The 19,189-nt window shown below is 39.5% G+C and overlaps 1 protein-coding gene across 1 annotated transcript in view; it reads right to left on the bottom strand.

The window, feature by feature from the left end:
- LOC124794893 overlaps window positions 1-18,957 on the bottom strand; it is a 55,722-nt gene extending 36,765 nt beyond the window's left edge. The window contains exon 1 of the mRNA XM_047258592.1: window positions 18,697-18,957. Coding sequence (XP_047114548.1) covers window positions 18,697-18,754 — 58 coding nt within the window. The 5' untranslated portion in view covers window positions 18,755-18,957. The remainder of the gene's footprint in view (window positions 1-18,696) is intronic.
- Window positions 18,958-19,189: the final 232 nt, after the last annotated feature.

The following is a 19,189-nucleotide window of genomic DNA, read 5'->3' as shown; positions in this document are numbered from 1 at the left end:
GTTTTAAGGTCACAAAGGCAGTTCACTTGCTAAAAAAAGAATGGACCCAGAAAGTCCAATTTGTTGTTTCCTTACCAAGTCCCCCCCCCCCCCCCCCCATGTGGAATACAGTCACAGGAGAACTACACACACTTCCACTAATTTGATTTTGTCCATTTCATGGCAATACTGTGTCCATTTCTTCAGAACAAACTTAATGAGTAAATCTATTGTGAGGCTGCTAGCATACTTAATTTTTTAAACATTTCCCTACATGAAATTCAAGGAAGGACACCAGATGATATCCTTACAGCATGCAATGGATATTCTGTGTTGAAAGAATTATCTTACATGATCCTCTGTTTTCTATCAGTTAAATATAGAGTGAACCATTTATTACACCACAAAAACCATTACTCTCAAGTTTTGCCACAAGCGTGTTTCAATTTGCTTAGTCAAAGGTCTTAGATCATATAACATGAGAGTAGGTGAAATTTCATCATTCAGATATTTTGATACAGTCAGAAAAATGGTAGAGGACGCACTCAGTGGCCAGGACCTTCTGGACTCAAAGTGTGGCTGACTCAGTTAATAGTAAAGTGGATTAATATTTATCTGTCCTCCTACCTTCTTACAAGGGTTCTAACAATCCATGTCTTATTAAACTGAAGCATGAAATAGGTTGTAAGACTGAACACAGTAATTATCAGAACAAGTTTATACATTAAAAGTTGGAATGTTACAAATTCAATGAAAATTTGTTTTTCAGAGAACCAATTACTCTCCAGATGACACAGGAAGAAGCTGGAATAATCTATGTACTGCTATGCTTTATGCTTTTAGCTAATTGTATGGTGTTTCTCAGATCGAGACATTTACTTTTGCTAACTACACTTTTTGCTTTTTGTTAAGTCTTTCCATTAGTGTTTCTATGTAGCCTTTTATATAATCCATTTTATACTGTCTATCCCTTTTTAGTAATTAAAGAGGGGTGGGAGTGAAAACTGAGTTCCCACATCCATATGTGCACATTCACACCAAGTATGCATATAAATAAAATCAGCACAAACAGTGATCACAGAAGCAACATGTGAAACACTAAAGTTAACTGTCAAACATGTCATATTCCACATGTTAAAGTAAACATATTAAATAAGACATGTAAACAACAAAATTAACAGATGTGTGAAAATTATAAAATATTTAAATGCATCAAAATCTGATGTGTTCAATCTCGTAAAATACAGGGTGCATCAAAAAGAATCATTTGATTTAGGATGTCTACATTTCTGAAACTAATAAACATGTACAACAAATTTTATTTTTGTTTTGATGAATGGGATACTCAAATAACATTGGTTGTAGACCACTGTAATATCGTTCTTGTTGAAGTAAAATATTACGTTACAATGCACTGTAATAACCCACAGTGAAGAAATAACAGTGATATACATATATCACTGTTTAATCATACTGACTAATGTTAATATATCTGTAAAATACGGCATAATTATGTAAATTACTTTTTGAGCATGTGGTGTAATAGTATATGTTAAAATATGTTTGAAGTTTACATGCAAAATGCAAATTTGAAACTAAATTGAAGTGTATGGTTCTAATAACACTTAGTTGCCTGTCACTAAATAAAAAATGGTGACAGCCTTATTTGGTTTTTGACATATTACATCTTAGCAACAAATCCAAATCCTTGCAGAGTAGGCACATGGTGCTGCACTTACCAGTAAAACAAAGTAATTTGACACACATTAACAACTAATGTACAAGTAACAATTTTTTCAAAATAAAACAAAATTCCAATCTTGAAAGATTCAAAATTCAAAAATTATTAACTCTGGAGATATTCAGCATTGTTATGAATATCATCAATTAGCACATACATCTGAAGCCTTTAAGAAACTTAATAAAATGGTAGAAATTTTAGGTCTGCAAGTAAAATAGTTTGAGATGTAGTGGTTTTTAAGGTTTCAAAATTTAACAAACTGCATAATTTTGGAAGTTTTAAAAATTAATAACTCAAAACTGAAAGGTTTAAAAACTTTTAATTTGGGATTATTTCTGCATCAACCATTACTACAAGTGTACAAAAAATTTTCAAAATCTGAGATGTAAAGAACCAGACTATTCATTAATCTCACATGGACTGGTCCATTACCAAAAATTAGCAGACAGAAGCAGAAGTCCAGTTGGAAAAGTTAATAAAACAAACCCATCTACACCCTGTACATCATTTTACAACAAACCACAGAAAATACTGACACAAATTCCTGCTTTTGCAAGTAACATACTATTAAGGGTATGAAGTGCTAAAATTGTAGCACAGAATATCACTTCAACTGTTTTAACGTAAATCCTAAATGGAAAGTGTGGCATTGCACTAAATGTGACAAGCAATGCCAAAACCCAAAGAAAAATACCAACAAGGACATAATTATTACAGTACTTTTAAAAGACTTACGTACCTAAAAATATAAATATTATGAGTACAAGCAACCTAACAGAAATCACAACGGCTTATCACACAGTGATAAGATAAAAAATGTGGAAAGTATTTTAGTTTCACACCTGAACAGAATCCAAGTTCACAGTGATAATTTTTGTCAGTTGACCAACTAGGAAAAACTTCAGACCAGCACTGGACAAAAACTGCAAGTAACATATAAAATATTAGTATTATCAGACAATCATGGATCTTGACTAGTTGCAACTATCAGTCAGCACAGTTCAAAGCAACCACGGCTGTGAACCAATACCTCATTATCAGAAATGGTGGTGGTGGTGGTGGTGGTGGTGGTGGTGGTGGTGGCGGCGGCGGTGGTGGTGGTGATTTTGGCTTACGGGTACTAAACATCATGGTCATCAGCACCCTGACAAAAATTCAGCATGCAAACCTCATGGATGGTGATGAAGGCTGTCCCCCACGTGCAGAGCAGTTTATGATGCCTTCCTTCCCCGACAGTTTAGGGATGAGGCCTGATAGTTCACAAAATGTCACCACTCTCGTAACACTGGAATCAGTATTGGTGAGTACGGTGGGCAGATCTCTATCGACACTGAGGGTTATTTGTGATATTAATATATAAGACATGGTCTAAATATGCTGAATTGAAAGTGACATACCACAAACCCCACCGAGTGATGGATCCTCCCACCAGAGGAGGAAGCCATGCGTTAAACGGCTATGTCGATGCACAGCCTGGTAAGCAGGACCCCCTTCCAGCAGTGTGGCTTACACAAAGTCCGCCATGCCTGTGTGGTCGATTTGAGCAACCAAAGCTTTTTTTCTGTCACCTTCAACCACACAGTCTCCTACTGATGCATCTGTCAGAATGAGATGACTGTGTGCAATGGGATGGGACATTGACAGGCAACACCATCCCGAGATGTTTGATTGGCTGCTTTGTTGGCCATGTTTCCCTGTATCCTGCTGTGGCCAGGTACAAAGCAAAAGATCACCTCTTTGCCACTGCGTTGGAGCCACTGTAAGAAATCATGAACCAACTGGTCTACTGGATACATTTGGTGAAGTGCTTGTAGCACAGTGAGTCAGAACAGACAAGGAACCTTGTATGGTGATGACTGAATGCTACCCAGTGCCATCATAATCCAATACAACTCTGCATCATAATTTGTAAATTATTATGGAAGACGCACATTGAAAACCCTATCAAGAAAATCAGCATAACAACCAAAGACATTCTCTTGGTGGGATCCATATGTATAAACAACAATGAAACTGTGGTATGTACTTAACATGGAAGAAAAAGTTGTAAAAAACGTAACCTGGAGTACTGTGTCAAGCTTAAAATTACTTTGGGGCTTCGAAGATACCTAGGCAGCAACGCGTTCTATCCATGTATTCAGAGGTCTGAGATCTATATACTAGAGACAGTCAGCAGCACGTATCCCAAATGGCTTGGTCGCATGGGGACCATCATTTTTAATGCCTGTCAAAACAAAAAAACACTGCATCAAATCCAAAGTGGTGGCCATCAGTCTCTGCATACAGACTCTGAACTGGACTAATCTGAAAAGCGCCAGTCGATATCTTAAATGCCCTCACGGTGGGCAGCATCTAACATCTTCAGGTAGAAAACACAGACTGATCCACAGACCACACTGCCTCAATCTAAATGTGATGGAACAAATGCACTATAAAACTGCAGGAGGCAGGACCCATCAGCTCTCCACACTTTTCTGCTAAGGCATTTCAAAATATTCAATGATTGGAAGCCCTTTGTTCATATGTCTTTCATGTGTGGGATCCAAGTTAATTTTGAGTCAAATAATAAACTACAAAAGCGCTGTGTTTCCTTAAAACGTAAAATATCACCCCCCCCCCCCCCCCGTGAGCACTGGTTGGTTATAACTTCCAACAAGCATGGCTACAACTGACACATGTAGTCTTCTCCGATGAGAACCGGAAACCAGTTGTCTTGGCTCAGGTTTTCAGCCTCCTGATCAGATGTAGCTACCTCTATTATTGTACAAATGGAGGAAGAATAGAAGGTTGCAAAGTCATCCACAAACAAAGAGCATTTGACAGGGCTCCTGACTGCAGAGGAATGCCATTAATGGCAATGGCAAATAATGTGACACTGAATACACTGCCTTGATTCTCTCAGTAGGTGGGATTATACTAGACATGGCCTACACCTCAACAGGAAGGGCAAGGGTAAACTAGCTGGGCTAATAGCAAGAAATGTAAGGGGGGAGGCACTGCCACGAGTGGGAATATACCAGTGGTCATAGGTGTTGGAGCAGTACCTTTTTTTAGGACAGAACCAAGTCAAGTTCTGAGAAAAGTAACGATTGAAACAAACCTTCAGTTTGATAAAGAAATCAAACAGCATAATCATGGCACATTGGATAAGTGAACACAGCTGTTGATTAAAAATTTATAGCAATCAGCAGAAATTTTATTTCCACCTGATTTCATCTCAGTAAATGTGAAATGCCAACTATCTTTAGTGCATCAAAATATTTGAGGGCTTAGAAGTAAAATTAATGAACTACTTCTGTGCACTGATGAATTAGAGTCATCAAACTCTGTTGATATAATCTGCCTCTCTGAACATGATGTGATCACTGGTATAGATACGTTAAACCTTACAGAATTCAAGTTAGCCTCCTACTTCTGTAGACAAAAGATGGAGAAAGGAGTTGCCACATTTGTTAAAAACAGTTTTAAATTTAATAATATTTACATTAATCAATTTTGCTTAGAGCAGCACTTAGAAGCATGTGCAACAGAGACAGAATTTCATAATACGTCCTTTATAATACTAGCCATATACAGAGCACCTTCAGGAAATTTCAACCTGTTTATAAGCAGCCTTGAAGATTTATTATCTCGTCTAAAATTTAAGAAAAACAAAGAACTAGTGGTTGCTGGTGATTTTAATATACACTCCTGGAAATGGAAAAAAGAACACATTGACACCGGTGTGTCAGACCCACCATACTTGCTCCGGACACTGCGAGAGGGCTGTACAAGCAATGATCACACGCACGGCACAGCGGACACACCAGGAACCGCGGTGTTGGCCGTCGAATGGCGCTAGCTGCGCAGCATTTGTGCACCGCCGCCGTCAGTGTCAGCCAGTTTGCCGTTGCATACGGAGCTCCATCGCAGTCTTTAACACTGGTAGCATGCCGCGACAGCGTGGACGTGAACCGTATGTGCAGTTGACGGACTTTGAGCGAGGGCGTATAGTGGGCATGCGGGAGGCTGGGTGGACGTACCGCCGAATTGCTCAACACGTGGAGCGTGAGGTCTCCACAGTACATCGATGTTGTCGCCAGTGGTCGGCGGAAGGTGCACGTGCCCGTCGACCTGGGACCGGACCGCAGCGACGCACGGATGCACGCCAAGACCGTAGGATCCTACGCAGTGCCGTAGGGGACCGCACCGCCACTTCCCAGCAAATTAGGGACACTGTTGCTCCTGGGGTATCGGCGAGGACCATTCGCAACCGTCTCCATGAAGCTGGGCTACGGTCCCGCACACCGTTAGGCCGTCTTCCGCTCACACCCCAACATCGTGCAGCCCGCCTCCAGTGGTGTCGCGACAGGCGTGAATGGAGGGACGAATGGAGACGTGTCGTCTTCAGCGATGAGAGTCGCTTCTGCCTTGGTGCCAATGATGGTCGTATGCGTGTTTGGCGCCGTGCAGGTGAGCGCCACAATCAGGACTGCATACGACCAAGGCACACAGGGCCAACACCCGGCATCATGGTGTGGGGAGCGATCTCCTACACTGGCCGTACACCACTGGTGATCGTCGAGGGGACACTGAATAGTGCACGGTACATCCAAACCGTCATCGAACCCATCGTTCTACCATTCCTAGACCGGCAAGGGAACTTGCTGTTCGAACAGGACAATGCACGTCCGCATGTATCCCGTGCCACCCAACGTGCTCTAGAAGGTGTAAGTCAACTACCCTGGCCAGCAAGATCTCCGGATCTGTCCCCCATTGAGCATGTTTGGGACTGGATGAAGCGTCGTCTCACGCGGTCTGCACGTCCAGCACGAACGCTGGTCCAACTGAGGCGCCAGGTGGAAATGGCATGGCAAGCCGTTCCACAGGACTACATCCAGCATCTCTACGATCGTCTCCATGGGAGAATAGCAGCCTGCATTGCTGCGAAAGGTGGATATACACTGTACTAGTGCCGACATTGTGCATGCTCTGTTGCCTGTGTCTATGTGCCTGTGGTTCTGTCAGTGTGATCATGTGATGTATCTGACCGCAGGAATGTGTCAATAAAGTTTCCCCTTCCTGGGACAATGAATTCACGGTGTTCTTATTTCAATTTCCAGGAGTGTAGATGTCCTGAAAAACACTGTCAGTAAACAGTTACTGAAATCAGTTACATTGTCATTCAATTTAATTTCTACTGTAAACTTCCCAACTAGGGTATACAAATGTTCTAAGACTGCCATCGATAACATATTTATAGACAATTCTAGGCAACTAATCCACATTACAAAAACAGTAGTAAATGGGCTATCTGACCATAACATGCAACACCTAACATTAAATTTTGAAAATTGTCAGGGTAAAAGATCTACCAGAACTGAGTACAGAAGGCCAATAAAACAGTCAAAAACTGAGAAATTTAGGAGATTGCTCAAAGAAATTAATTGGATGGATGTTTACAGCATCCAAGACACAAATGGAAAACACAAAACATTCATTAAAAAAGTTAGCACCTTATTTGAAAATTGCTTTCCCCTGAAGGTAACTCAAATTAAGCGAAAGTCTAATAAGAAACCATGGATCACACAAGGGATAAAGATATCATGTGAGACAAAAAGGAAACTATCTGGTACACAGCGACACCTTTGATACTAGCATTATAACTCATTACAAAAATTACTGCAAAATATTGAAGAGTGTCCAGAAATCTAAACACCTGCATTATGATAAGAACATAAATACATCAAGCAATAAAATAAAAATAATATGGGATATAGTTAAGTCAGAGACAGGTAGGACCAGAAATGAGGAGGAATAAATAACTCTAAAAATAAATGAAACCCTGGTAACAAACACATGTTTTGCAAACCATTTAAACAAGTATTTTGTCTCTCTTGCGGATAGCATTGGGCTGTCAAGTTCAGTAAATAATGCAATGGAATATCTGAGACCAGTGCACACAAGCAATCTCAGTAAAATGGAATTGGCACTTACTTCACCCAAAGAAATAGAATCCATCATAAAGTCCTTGAAATCAAAGCATTCTAGTGGTTATGACAACATATCAACAAAGTTAATAAAAGAGTGTTCATGTGAGCTTAGTCATATCTTAAGTTATTTCTGTAATCACTTGTCACAGGAACATTCCCGGACTGGCTTAAATATGCTGAAGTTGTACCTCTCCACAAGAAAGGGGACAAAGAAATGCCGTCAAATTACCGACCGCTCTCACTTTTGCCAGCTTTTTCAAAAATCTTTGAAAAGGTTATGTTCAAGTGTCTACTTAAGCAGCTTAATGAAAATAACATACTGTCAAAGTCACAGTTTGGGTTTCTTAAGGGTTCTGATATTGAGAAAGCTATTTACACTTACAGCGAAAATGTCTTTAATTCATTGGACAACAAATTAGAGGCAACTGGCATATTCTGTGACCTGTCAAAAGCGTTTGTGTGAATTACGGCATTCTTTTAAGAATATTAAAATATTATGGTGTCACTGGTAGTGCTGCAAAGTGGTTTCAGTCATATCTTACTAATAGAAAACAAAGGGTGTCATTACGTAACACTTCAGCAGTAAGCGAATCAGACATCATCTGACTGGGAAGAAATTACATGTGGTGTTCCCCAAGGTCCCATACTAGGCCCACTACTGTTTGTGTATATTAATGACCTGTCATCTGTTACATTACCAGATGCCAAGTTTGTCTTATTTGCAGATGATACAAACATTGCAATAAATAGTAAATCAAATATAAATTTAGAAAGGGCAGCTAATCAAATTTTTACTGACATTAATAAGTGGTTCATAGCCAATTCACTGCCATTAAACTTTGAAAAGGCCCACTATATGCAGTTCAGAACGTACAACAGATTTCCTTCTGGTGTGTGTATAAAATATGACGACATGGAAATAGGAGAAGTTGAGAGTGTAAAATTCTTGGGATTACAACTTTATGATAAATTCAGTTGGGAGAAACATACTAACAAACTGATAAAGCACCTAAACAAGTCTGTGTTTGCAATGCGAATGATGTCAAGCATAGGGGATATAAGTATAAAAAAACTGGCATATTTTGCTTATTTTCACTCCATCATGTCATATTGTATCATATTTTGGGGTAACTCCACAAACTGAGAAAAACATTTTAGAGTACAGAAGCGTATAATAAGAGTTATGAGTAGTGTAAATCCAAGACCATCATGTCGAAACCTATTCAAAGAACTGGGCATGTTAACCACAGCTTCTCAGTATATTTATATCTTAATGAAGTTTGTTGTAAATAATACATCTTTTTCCAACTAACTGCTTAGTACACAGTATCAATACTAGGAATAAGAACAATATACATTATGATTTAAAATCACTTACTCTTGCCCAGAAAGGAGTCCAGTATTCAGCAACGCATATTTTTAATAAGTTACCAGCAACCCTTAAGAGTTTAGTTTCAGACAAGGCACAATTTAACATAATTTAAAAGAATTTTGGTGGTCAACTCCTCCTATTCTATCCATCAGTTTCTCAACAAGTGCAGTAGACCATTTTAATGAAAATTTATCATACTTTAATTTTTGACAATACTTGGTTGTAACAGCCAAGTAACTACCTACTGTGTGAATGATGGATGTATGGAAAGCAGATTTAAGTCTGTAAATAGTGGAAGTTTAATTTTAAATCTTGTATATAATCTGACTGTTCTTAACTGAGGATCACTGAAATGAACAATTTACTTTAATTTTTGACAATACTTGGTTGTAGTAGCCAAGAAACTAGCAAATGTCTGAATGATGGATTTAATGAAAGCAGATGTGAGTATTAAACCTGTAAATATTAGAAGTTTAAATTTAATTCATGTACATAATTTTACTGTTTATTGACTGAGGATCATTAAAATTAATGAAACAAGTTTTTCTACTTACATTTTTGTAATGTGTTTATCTAACATGTTCCACACCCAGGAGGATTCCCTCTTTTATGGGTCTATGGAATGAATAATTAATCTTTCTCTTGAAAATAGCAATCAGACAAGGCATCACCAACATGATACTGAAAGCACCGGTCCTCAAGGATTATTCATGAAGTTGGTAAAAGATGATATGCCACCAAGTAATGTTGTATGCTTTTTCGAGATCAAAAAACACACAAACCAAATGGTTTCGGTGTAACGAGGATTCCTGTATTGCCACCACCAGTAGGATTGGAACAGCAGCACCTGAAACTCCACTGTGGGCAGCTCAGGTGACCTCGGGATCAGGCAGCCAGACAAAGTGGTGGTTGACCATGTGTTCAAGAGTCTTATCCATACAGCTCGTAAGGGGTAGGCTACATGCTGGTAACTGTTAGGGATGCTACTGTTGTGCCTGGTTTCATTAATGGAATTAATATTTCCCCCTTCCAAGTCATGGGGTACTGTCCATCACATCAGATCAACTGAAACCATAAAGGAGCTGTCCTTTCACTTCACAACACAAATGATGGAGCACGGCATAATGGATCTCATCAGGTCTTGGAGCGGTCTCTCTGGCCACAGACAGAGCTGATTCTAGTTCCCACAAGGAGAATGGAAGGTTGTAGACTACTTTATTACACAAGAAGAAATGGAGCTTCCTCATCTATGCAGTCCTATGAAACACCTGAAATGCAGGAGCTTGTCTGGATGACACAGGGACTGTAAGTGTTCAGCTAAAACATGAGCCATGCCATGTCTAGGTGAGTTCACCAAGACCACTTTTCAACAAGGCCATAAGGGGTTGTGTACTGCTCTTGCATGAAATCCACCTTACTGATTCCTGAATTTTTGCAGTGGAATTGGACCAATTAATGGATACTGTGAACTCCTTCCAGGAATCTCTCTTCTGTTCTTTTATCAGTCGGGTCCCATGTGCTCTTGCATAAAGGTTTTCTGTAGATGGATGATGTTTGAAATTCCGTAGAGCTGTTCGTCTGGCTCTGAATGCCAACCAACACTAGTGAATAAAAGATTCTTGGTTTTACAGCTGCATCAATTTGAATAAAATCCTCAAGCTTTCGATGGCCATCTCCGCTATCGTCTTCAGAAATTCACTGACTGCCAGGGCTGCTACGGCTTCTTACTTACATAGGCATGATAACATCATCATCAGCCAGGGGCAGGTGCCACCTGACATCACCAGTGCTGCCGCGGGCAATAGCTCCGCTAGCTGCCCGGGTTGACTTATGTGCGTGTGCCACATTGGGTCAATCTGATTGGTTGCTGATGCTGTCATCATGCCTATACAAGCAAGAAACTGTAGCAGCCCCAGCAGTCAGTGAATTCCCGATGACTATGGCTATCGAAAGCTCGAGGATTTTATTCAAATTGACACAGCTGGAAAACTGAGAACGTTTTATTCACGTATGCCGTCGTGACAGACTCCAAGGACATGAACCAACAGTAGTCATTACACCAAGATACAGGTTGTCATCTGAGGTGATTGCTATACTGGGGGTGATATGGGCTACTGTACCCTGTGCACACCCTTTTGTTCAAAAATAGCCTGTCGATAGTACAGCAACTAATTTGCCCTCTGAATCATCCATCTTTGTGGTCTCGTGTCTACCACCACCAGAGTCGGCAGACGGATTCACACTGGGAAATGGTCATTAGAATATAAATCTGTAGACTCTTTACACTGAACTGAGTGCTGGGGAGCAAAAACAAAGGTCAACGGCTGAAAAAGAGCCTCAGCTGTGGGAAAGTGTCATCTGACCCGAGTTCAAAAGACAGACAGTCTCAGAATGGACAAGTTGCTCGATAATTTGAATCCTGCACCAAGAGATACTGAGCCCCACAGCATATTGTGTGCACTGAAGTCCCCCCACAGGGAGGAATGGGTATGGGACAGCCCACAAGAGTTCCATCAGTGCATCTGCAAGGAATGTAGATGCACTGACTACAGATAACACAGTGTGATGTTAAATGGTGCTAGGACTTTCATGGCAACTTCTTGTATGGCCATATTAATAGGGACATCAGAGGTGTGGCATCTGTCATCAATGGGAACAGACACTCCACCTTTAGCCCTGTCTCTGGTAATATTGTCCTTCCTGTAGAGAGTAACCCCTTAATGCAGGTGTGCGTATGACTTTGAAATGGGTTTCTTGCAATCAGATGTAGTTCAGTTTCTCCTGGCCAGGAGGTGTAATTCTGCCAAATGTGATCTGTATCCATTTTAATTCCATTGCAACACAGGTGTCCCTGTGGGAGCCATTGATTAGCGATGGTTAGTCTTGCCTTTCTCCCTCAGATGCAGTATTTTATCCAGGTCAGGGGTAACGTTAGTTGGTGCCCAGCTATCCGGTTCCTCCAATTGGAAATCCATATCCTCAGGAGTAAAACTCCCATCTGAGAGGGAGAGAGCTCACCGGGCCGAAGGTTTAACTGCCAGTTTGAACTACTTCGTGACAGACTTTTTCCTTACTTATGGGGGGAGTTGTTTGCTTGGGTTGAGGAGACAGCTTGGTAGGCTTATGACGGTTGGCAGCAGTATGTGGCTTAGCCATCACCGATGGCTTTTGAATGATTTCTGGTTCAACTGTAGAGTTTTCCCATAGATACACAAAAAAAACGTGTTCGTACTTGAATCTGTGGTCAGTTTGTGTGAAGGTGTCACACTTTGTGACTGCGTACTTAACAGCCAATGCAAAAGTAGCAACAAAAACTGGAGGTTGCTTAGCTTTGAAAGCTTTTTTAGCTTTACCACACATTATGTGTATCATGACTTTCAACTGCTGCCTTTTCCTTTCTTCATTGTAAACCTCACACTTGCTGCTCCATATGGGGTGATCCCAAGAGCAGTTTTTACATTTCCGAGAAAGTGTACAAGAATTGCCCAATTCATGAGCTGAGCCTCCATAATTTCCACATGCAGTCCTCCCATTACATCCCGTAGTGGTATGGCCAAATCTTTGACATCCGAAGCGTCACACCGGATTAGGAACAAATGAACGAACCTTAAGACAGAGATAGCCTGCAAGGATGTGTTCACGTAATTCTGTACTACTAAACGTTAGAATAAATGTTCCAGATCTTTCCAATGCACCAGAGGTTCTTCTCATACATTTCTGCACCTCAATAATGCCCATACTTTTCCATTCTCCACAAAACTCTGCAAGATCCATCTCGATTACATCAGAACAGGTAACCACGCCTTTCCAAAAGTTAAGGGTGTCATTCAAAACAGCCGTGACTGGATAGTCACCTAAGGCCTTACATATCCCAGAAGCTTAGATACTTGGTTTGAAATAGCAGTTTCAACTAGAAGAGTTCCATTATGAAGTCATTTAAACACTTTTTAGGGACCCAGCAATACCTTCCAATGTCTTGTGAAGGCATTCTCAAACATTTCCCCTATTCTCTTTATTGCAATGACAGTGTTATCGCAACTAATGGCCTGTTAAAGTTGTTCTGAGACTACTACTCCAGGGGACTGACCAACCCAGCTCTCTGACGAGTGGGTGTAGGTACTACCTCACAGTACACCTGTCCCGTCAGTAGTAGTTGTTTGATGAGACCGTTCCATAGTGATACCAAGAGACACTAGGGATACCAACATCGACCCAGACCGAGCTCTGCATGCCTGAGCAAGCCTTACACGACCAGGGGTGGCAGGTACCTCAGGGGTTGCTTGCCAGACTATTTTATCTCCACAGCCATTCACTTCACCGGCACCTAACATACTTTGAGGGTTTTTTCTTAATAGGTGTGTGTGCATTCCTCGCAGTCCAGGCAGTGAAGCCAAGGCCCCCATTCTCCGAAACATACAAAATCCCATTGCCGCACCTCATGGTGGTCACTGAAGCGAGCTGGAGCTTACGGTAAAGGACCAGCGACACTTACCAGTTCCCAGCTCAGGAAACCAGGGTCTCCTAGCCTGTACCCACCAAACGAATGCTGAGCCCCTAAGGAGCCATTATTAAAAATATGGAAGCTAGTAAAATCTGCTGACCGCAACTGTTTAAACCAAAATGATTTTTGGTTTTAATAGGGATCAAATAATACGTATAAAAATGAATCTCAAATGAACACACCATACCTGGAAAGATACCTGAACAAATTCATGTACACAAATGGCACACACTGCAATATGCCCACAAGTACAACTTATCACAATGGTCCTTGCACTCATTTCAGAAATCTCCAAACTATAGACAGCTGTATTGGTCGCAGGTTTGATACTATGCATGGCTTACATCTTAACAGATTTGAGTCAGCAACTGACAGCCAAACAAATTTCCAACTTTGTTACAACAACAGTAAAAGCAGCTATAGCAATACTGACAGCATTCATTCTGGAAACATCCCCCAGGCTGTGGCTAAGCCATGTCTCCGCTATATCCTTTCTTTCAGGAGTGCTAGTTCTGCAAGGTCCGCAGGAGAGCTTCTGTAAAGTTTGGAAGGTAGGAGACGAGATACTGGCAGAAGTAAAGCTGTGAGTACCGGGCGTGAGTCGTGCTTCGGTAGCTCAGATGGTAGAGCACTTGCCCGCGAAAGGCAAAGGTCCCGAGTTCAAGTCTCGGTCGGGCACACAGTTTTAATCTGCCAGGAAGTTTCATATCAGCGCACACTCTGCTGCAGAGTGAAAATCTCATTCTGTTCTTCTTCTTCTTCTTCAGTCCAAAGACTGGTCTGGTGCAGCTCTCAATGCTACTCTTATCATGTGCAAGCCTCTATCTCCGAAGAACTATTGCAACCTACATCCTTCTGAATCTGCTTACTGCATTCATCGTTTGGTCTTCCTCTGATTTTTAGCCTCCACACTTCCCTCCTGTACTAAATTGGTGATCCCTTGATGCCTCAGAACGTGTCCTATCAACCAATCCTGTCTTCTAGTCAAGTTGTGCCACAAATTCCTCCTCTCCTCATTTCTTTTCAGTACCTCCTCATTATTTATGTGGTCTATCCATCTAATCTTCAGCATTCTTCTGTAGCATCAAATTTATTGTCCATGTTTCACATCCATACGTAGCTGCTTGTAAACAGCTGAGGATACACTAGAGATCACAATGGCTAAAGCATCACTATCACCATCAGTATCAACAACAAAACTTGCAGCATCTGCACCAACTCCAGCAAAAACGCCAACATCTCCAGCACAAACAACTGTAGCAGAAGTAGTGCCAACAACAGCAGCTGTAGCAGTACCATCACAAACTTATGCATTTCATAACAGCAGCATCAACAGTAACAACTGTACCATCAAAGGGAGGGAAGGGAGCTACAGAAGAAGAAGAAGAAGAAGAAGAAGAAGAAGCAGTGTCACATGTCATGGGTAGGTGGAAAGCAGACCCTCAAGCCTCTCTGCCTAAATGATTTTTTGGTCTAAAGCAGCAAGAGGAAGAAGCCCACAAGATTAGTAGTGTAAAAGATTCTATAGACACACTCCAAAATGTCCAATCTGAAAGGAATAAAAGTGTTTATCTTAAAATTTACTGCTAATTTGAATATGAAAGTGGTAAAAGATAAAGAATTTACTGTAAGGAAATGATAGATTGGTATTTGCCATCACAAAGTAAGAAAGATCACTGGAGTTTTAATTTTTAGAATTTATTGTAAATAAAGGATAGGTTTTATATTTTTTTGCTTAAGTGAATATTTGGCTACTGAACATTAGTCTGTGGTGGTACTGCTACAGCTGCTGCTGTTAGTACTGCTTCTGCTTCGGTTCTTTGTGGTGGAGATGACGACAGAGGTGCTGTGGCAATCTGTTAACTAGTCACTCAGTTGCTCTATTATGAGACTGGATTTAGATGTTTTTCTTTGAACAGAACTTTGAAACTGCTGATATATTTAGTGAAAATTTTAAGTCAGTAATAATATCCTTCTATAAATCAACTAACGTTATCACAAATACATTTTTAGATAAACTAGACACGACATTAGATGTATTAGAAGACTACATGGACACACTATGTTATAGTACATGGAGATCTGAATACAGATTTTGTTACAACACAAATCTACTAAGACAGTGCAATTTACCCTCTCAATCCACCCACAGAGACCACACCTGTCTGGGCAATATTTTGGATTTAAAATTACAGAAGAATTGTGATGACAGTGTTCCCATTTGCAGATCAAAATCCTATACCCTTACATTATAGTAGTAGGTCCCATCTTGATATCAAGAATATAACTACACCAGTCACAAAAGTTATCAGATGTGTCACTGAGGATAAAATTATCAGCTTTTGTCATTCTCTTACTGAAAATTGGTTTGGCTAATGCTATGGTGACATTTCACTTTATGTTATGATATGTCATTTATATAAATGATATGCCCTCTAATTCTACAATATTTCTGTTTGCTGATGACATTCGCTTGGTAGTGAAGGACATTATGGGCAACATTGGCTCTGTTTCTGATAGGCTACTGTAGTTTGTGATGTAAGTTCATGGCTTGTAGAAAATTAACTAAGGCTAAATCACAGTAAGACTAAGTTTTTACAGTTTCTAACACACAATTCAACAAAATCTGATGTTTTAATTTCACAGAATGGGCATATGATTGGTGAAACTGAACAGTTCAAATTTCCAGGTGTTCAGATAGATAGTAATCTGACATAGAATGTTCAGGATCTTGTTCAAAGACTTAATTATGCTATTTTTATTATTTGAACGGTATCTGAAGTAACTGAACAACACGAAAATTACTCTACTTTGCTTATTTTCATTCACTTATGTCATATGGTATTATATTTTGGGGTAACTCTTCCCAGTCTAAAAGGATATTTTTGGCTCAGAAACTGGCAGTTCACGCAGTATGTTGTGCAAGTTCGCAAACCTCTTGTTGACCCCTGTTCTCTAGTCTGGGCATTTTGACATTGCCCTCTCAATATATCTATTCTTTATTGTCGTTTCTTGTTAACAATATCAGCTTATTCCCAAGAATAAGCAGTTATCACTCAGTTCATACTAGGTGGAAATCCAACCTGCATTTGGACCGCACTTCCTTAACTCTTGTGCAAAAACGTGTGCAATATACTGGTGCATCCAGTTTCAATAAGCTACCACAAGAATTCAAAAACCTTAGCAGTAATCCACGCACTTTCCAATCTAAAATGAAGAATTTCCTCATGAGCCACTCCTATTCTGTTGAGGAGTTTCTAGAAAAATTAAGCTGATTCTTATGTTTGCCGATTACATTTACTTAAACATATGACTTTCTTGGGTTTATGAACATTTTATTTTATCTATTATTAGTTTTATGTTGTAATTTCATATGCTGACACGTTCCATGACCTTTGAGATTTGCTCCTCAATTTGGTCCTACAGAAATAGACGTGTAAATAAATTAATATTTGACAGGTTTTTTGAGGCATTTTTTAAAGAATTTACTGAGAGTTTTTCCATATAGATATGCAAAGTAACTGACAAAGTCTTCAAAAACCAAAGTTTCAAGCAGACAATATCCATGTTCTACCACAGAGCCAGGCAATTTTAAAAATCAAGTTATATTGTTTTGCAACGTATACAATAGCTCTACAGACTGGCCATGACAGATTAGACCATGTTAAATCTAGGAATAAGAATAAAGGCCACTGTGGAATCCAAAAAAGCACAGTTTTGCGACTGGAGTCAGCACAGGTTGTTACCATCATCTGGATGGTGCATTATCTGAAGGAGGCCTACTACTAGAGGATAGAACCAGTTATACTTTTACTCAATGACTGTGCAATCAAGACTTTCTTACTAATTTTAAATATGATCAAGATCCAATAGTAACTCAGTTTTTGGGCAAAGTGTAGTTGAATAATACCGAAAACAGCTACCAGCTTGAGAAAATTACTTTATTCAGTAACATCATCTCTAAGACCTTCTGACTACTCTATGACAATTGGTTCAAAAATTAACATAGGTGATCAAATGACCAATTCAATATTCAGCTTCATAATATATGAACTCTTATTGCACACTATTTGCATGCCACAAACAGATGCAGGTAACTAGTGTATCTGTTTGCTCATTTGTTACCTCACAAATAACACTGCCTAGCCTGCCCATTGTTAACTGTGACAGGAAATGTGTGACAAACATTCAAAACAACATACAACGCAATCCTACCAGAAAATTATCTACCCATATCATTGTGTGGTTGATGATTTTAGAACACACACAAGTAACAGAATTAGGTGAATCTATATCATCCTCATCTCTTGCCCAAAGGCACTCTTTCAGTGAGGAATATACTTTTATACAAATGGTTTCAAAACATCAGAAAACAAGTACTTAGTGCACTGTTTAGAGACTTACATGTGATGAACCCATTAGGCCTACTGAGTAATTTCTGTACAGTATCTAAATCCCAAAAACTAACACAGCAAAAAAAAAAAAATTCTTCAGACACTTGAATAAACCAAAATGTTTGTCTTATTATTACATGGTGAGAAAATGTAACTACTCTGTTTAGCAACCATCTATGTATTACAATGATTGATTGCAAAATTCACAGCTATCGAATAAAGCCCATTTCATCCACTAACAACAAAAGAAATAGAAACTTAAGTGACGGGTCAATTCGGTTACAACCAACATGAATTTTATGGGAGAGTTGGATTCAACCTAGTTCAACTACTAGCTTGACTATGCTCTAAATTGCAATATCAATGGCATGAAATGTTAGTTAATAAATTACACATTGATAATTGCTATCGGATTTACATCCCAACCCCAACTATAACTGAAAATAATAGTAACTCACTAATTCCAACGGATTTTCAAAACCATAGGCACTACCTCTCTAAATAATACACCAAATTAACTGCTGTATTTGAACAGGTGAAAATTAATGTGACATTTCTGTTTGTATGCGACCAGGAAGCTACATATCTTGAAACACCGAAGATCTACCTCAATGAAAAACGCGTAATTACTCAACTTAAATACGACAAAATGAGAAAAAATAAAATCATTGAAAAATTATCCAATAACACAAAAAATTACTCAGTAGAAACAAGCAATATAATTTACAAATACTTACAATTGCCTACACAGTGTGTGTTCTCCATTTTTAATTTCGATATACTTTGGTTCGACATTCGCTATGCAGTTCCCTCAGCTTGACACAGCAACAGTTGTATTACAAACACAGGCACTAGTGAATGAACTCAAATCTTATTTTTTGCGTCACAATACCGCAGGGTTTTCAATTAATCCCATTAATTAGCATTTGTTCAAACAGGCCATACGCTCGATGCACTCCATATTGTATACCATGAAGTTGCCCAACACACCTCCTACAAAGAACACAATCTGTCAAAGATCAAAATGACATGAGGGGAAAAAGTTATTCTTGGTTCCGACCAAAGTTATTCACCATCTAAAAAAACCCAGAGCCGATCAAATCATATTTTACAATCTGAGGAGATAGCATAAATCTTTATTATACGTGTATATCCGAGAGCTGTCAAAAGTCAAACAAAAATTAATAACTACCATATTGTGAAAGATATTTAAACTGAGAAAAATTGTCC

Source organism: Schistocerca piceifrons, chromosome 4, assembly GCF_021461385.2.
Source record: "Schistocerca piceifrons isolate TAMUIC-IGC-003096 chromosome 4, iqSchPice1.1, whole genome shotgun sequence".
Taxonomy (NCBI): domain Eukaryota; kingdom Metazoa; phylum Arthropoda; class Insecta; order Orthoptera; family Acrididae; genus Schistocerca; species Schistocerca piceifrons.
The sequence above is the reverse complement of the archived record's forward strand: the minus strand, read 5'-3'. Positions and strand labels throughout refer to the sequence as shown.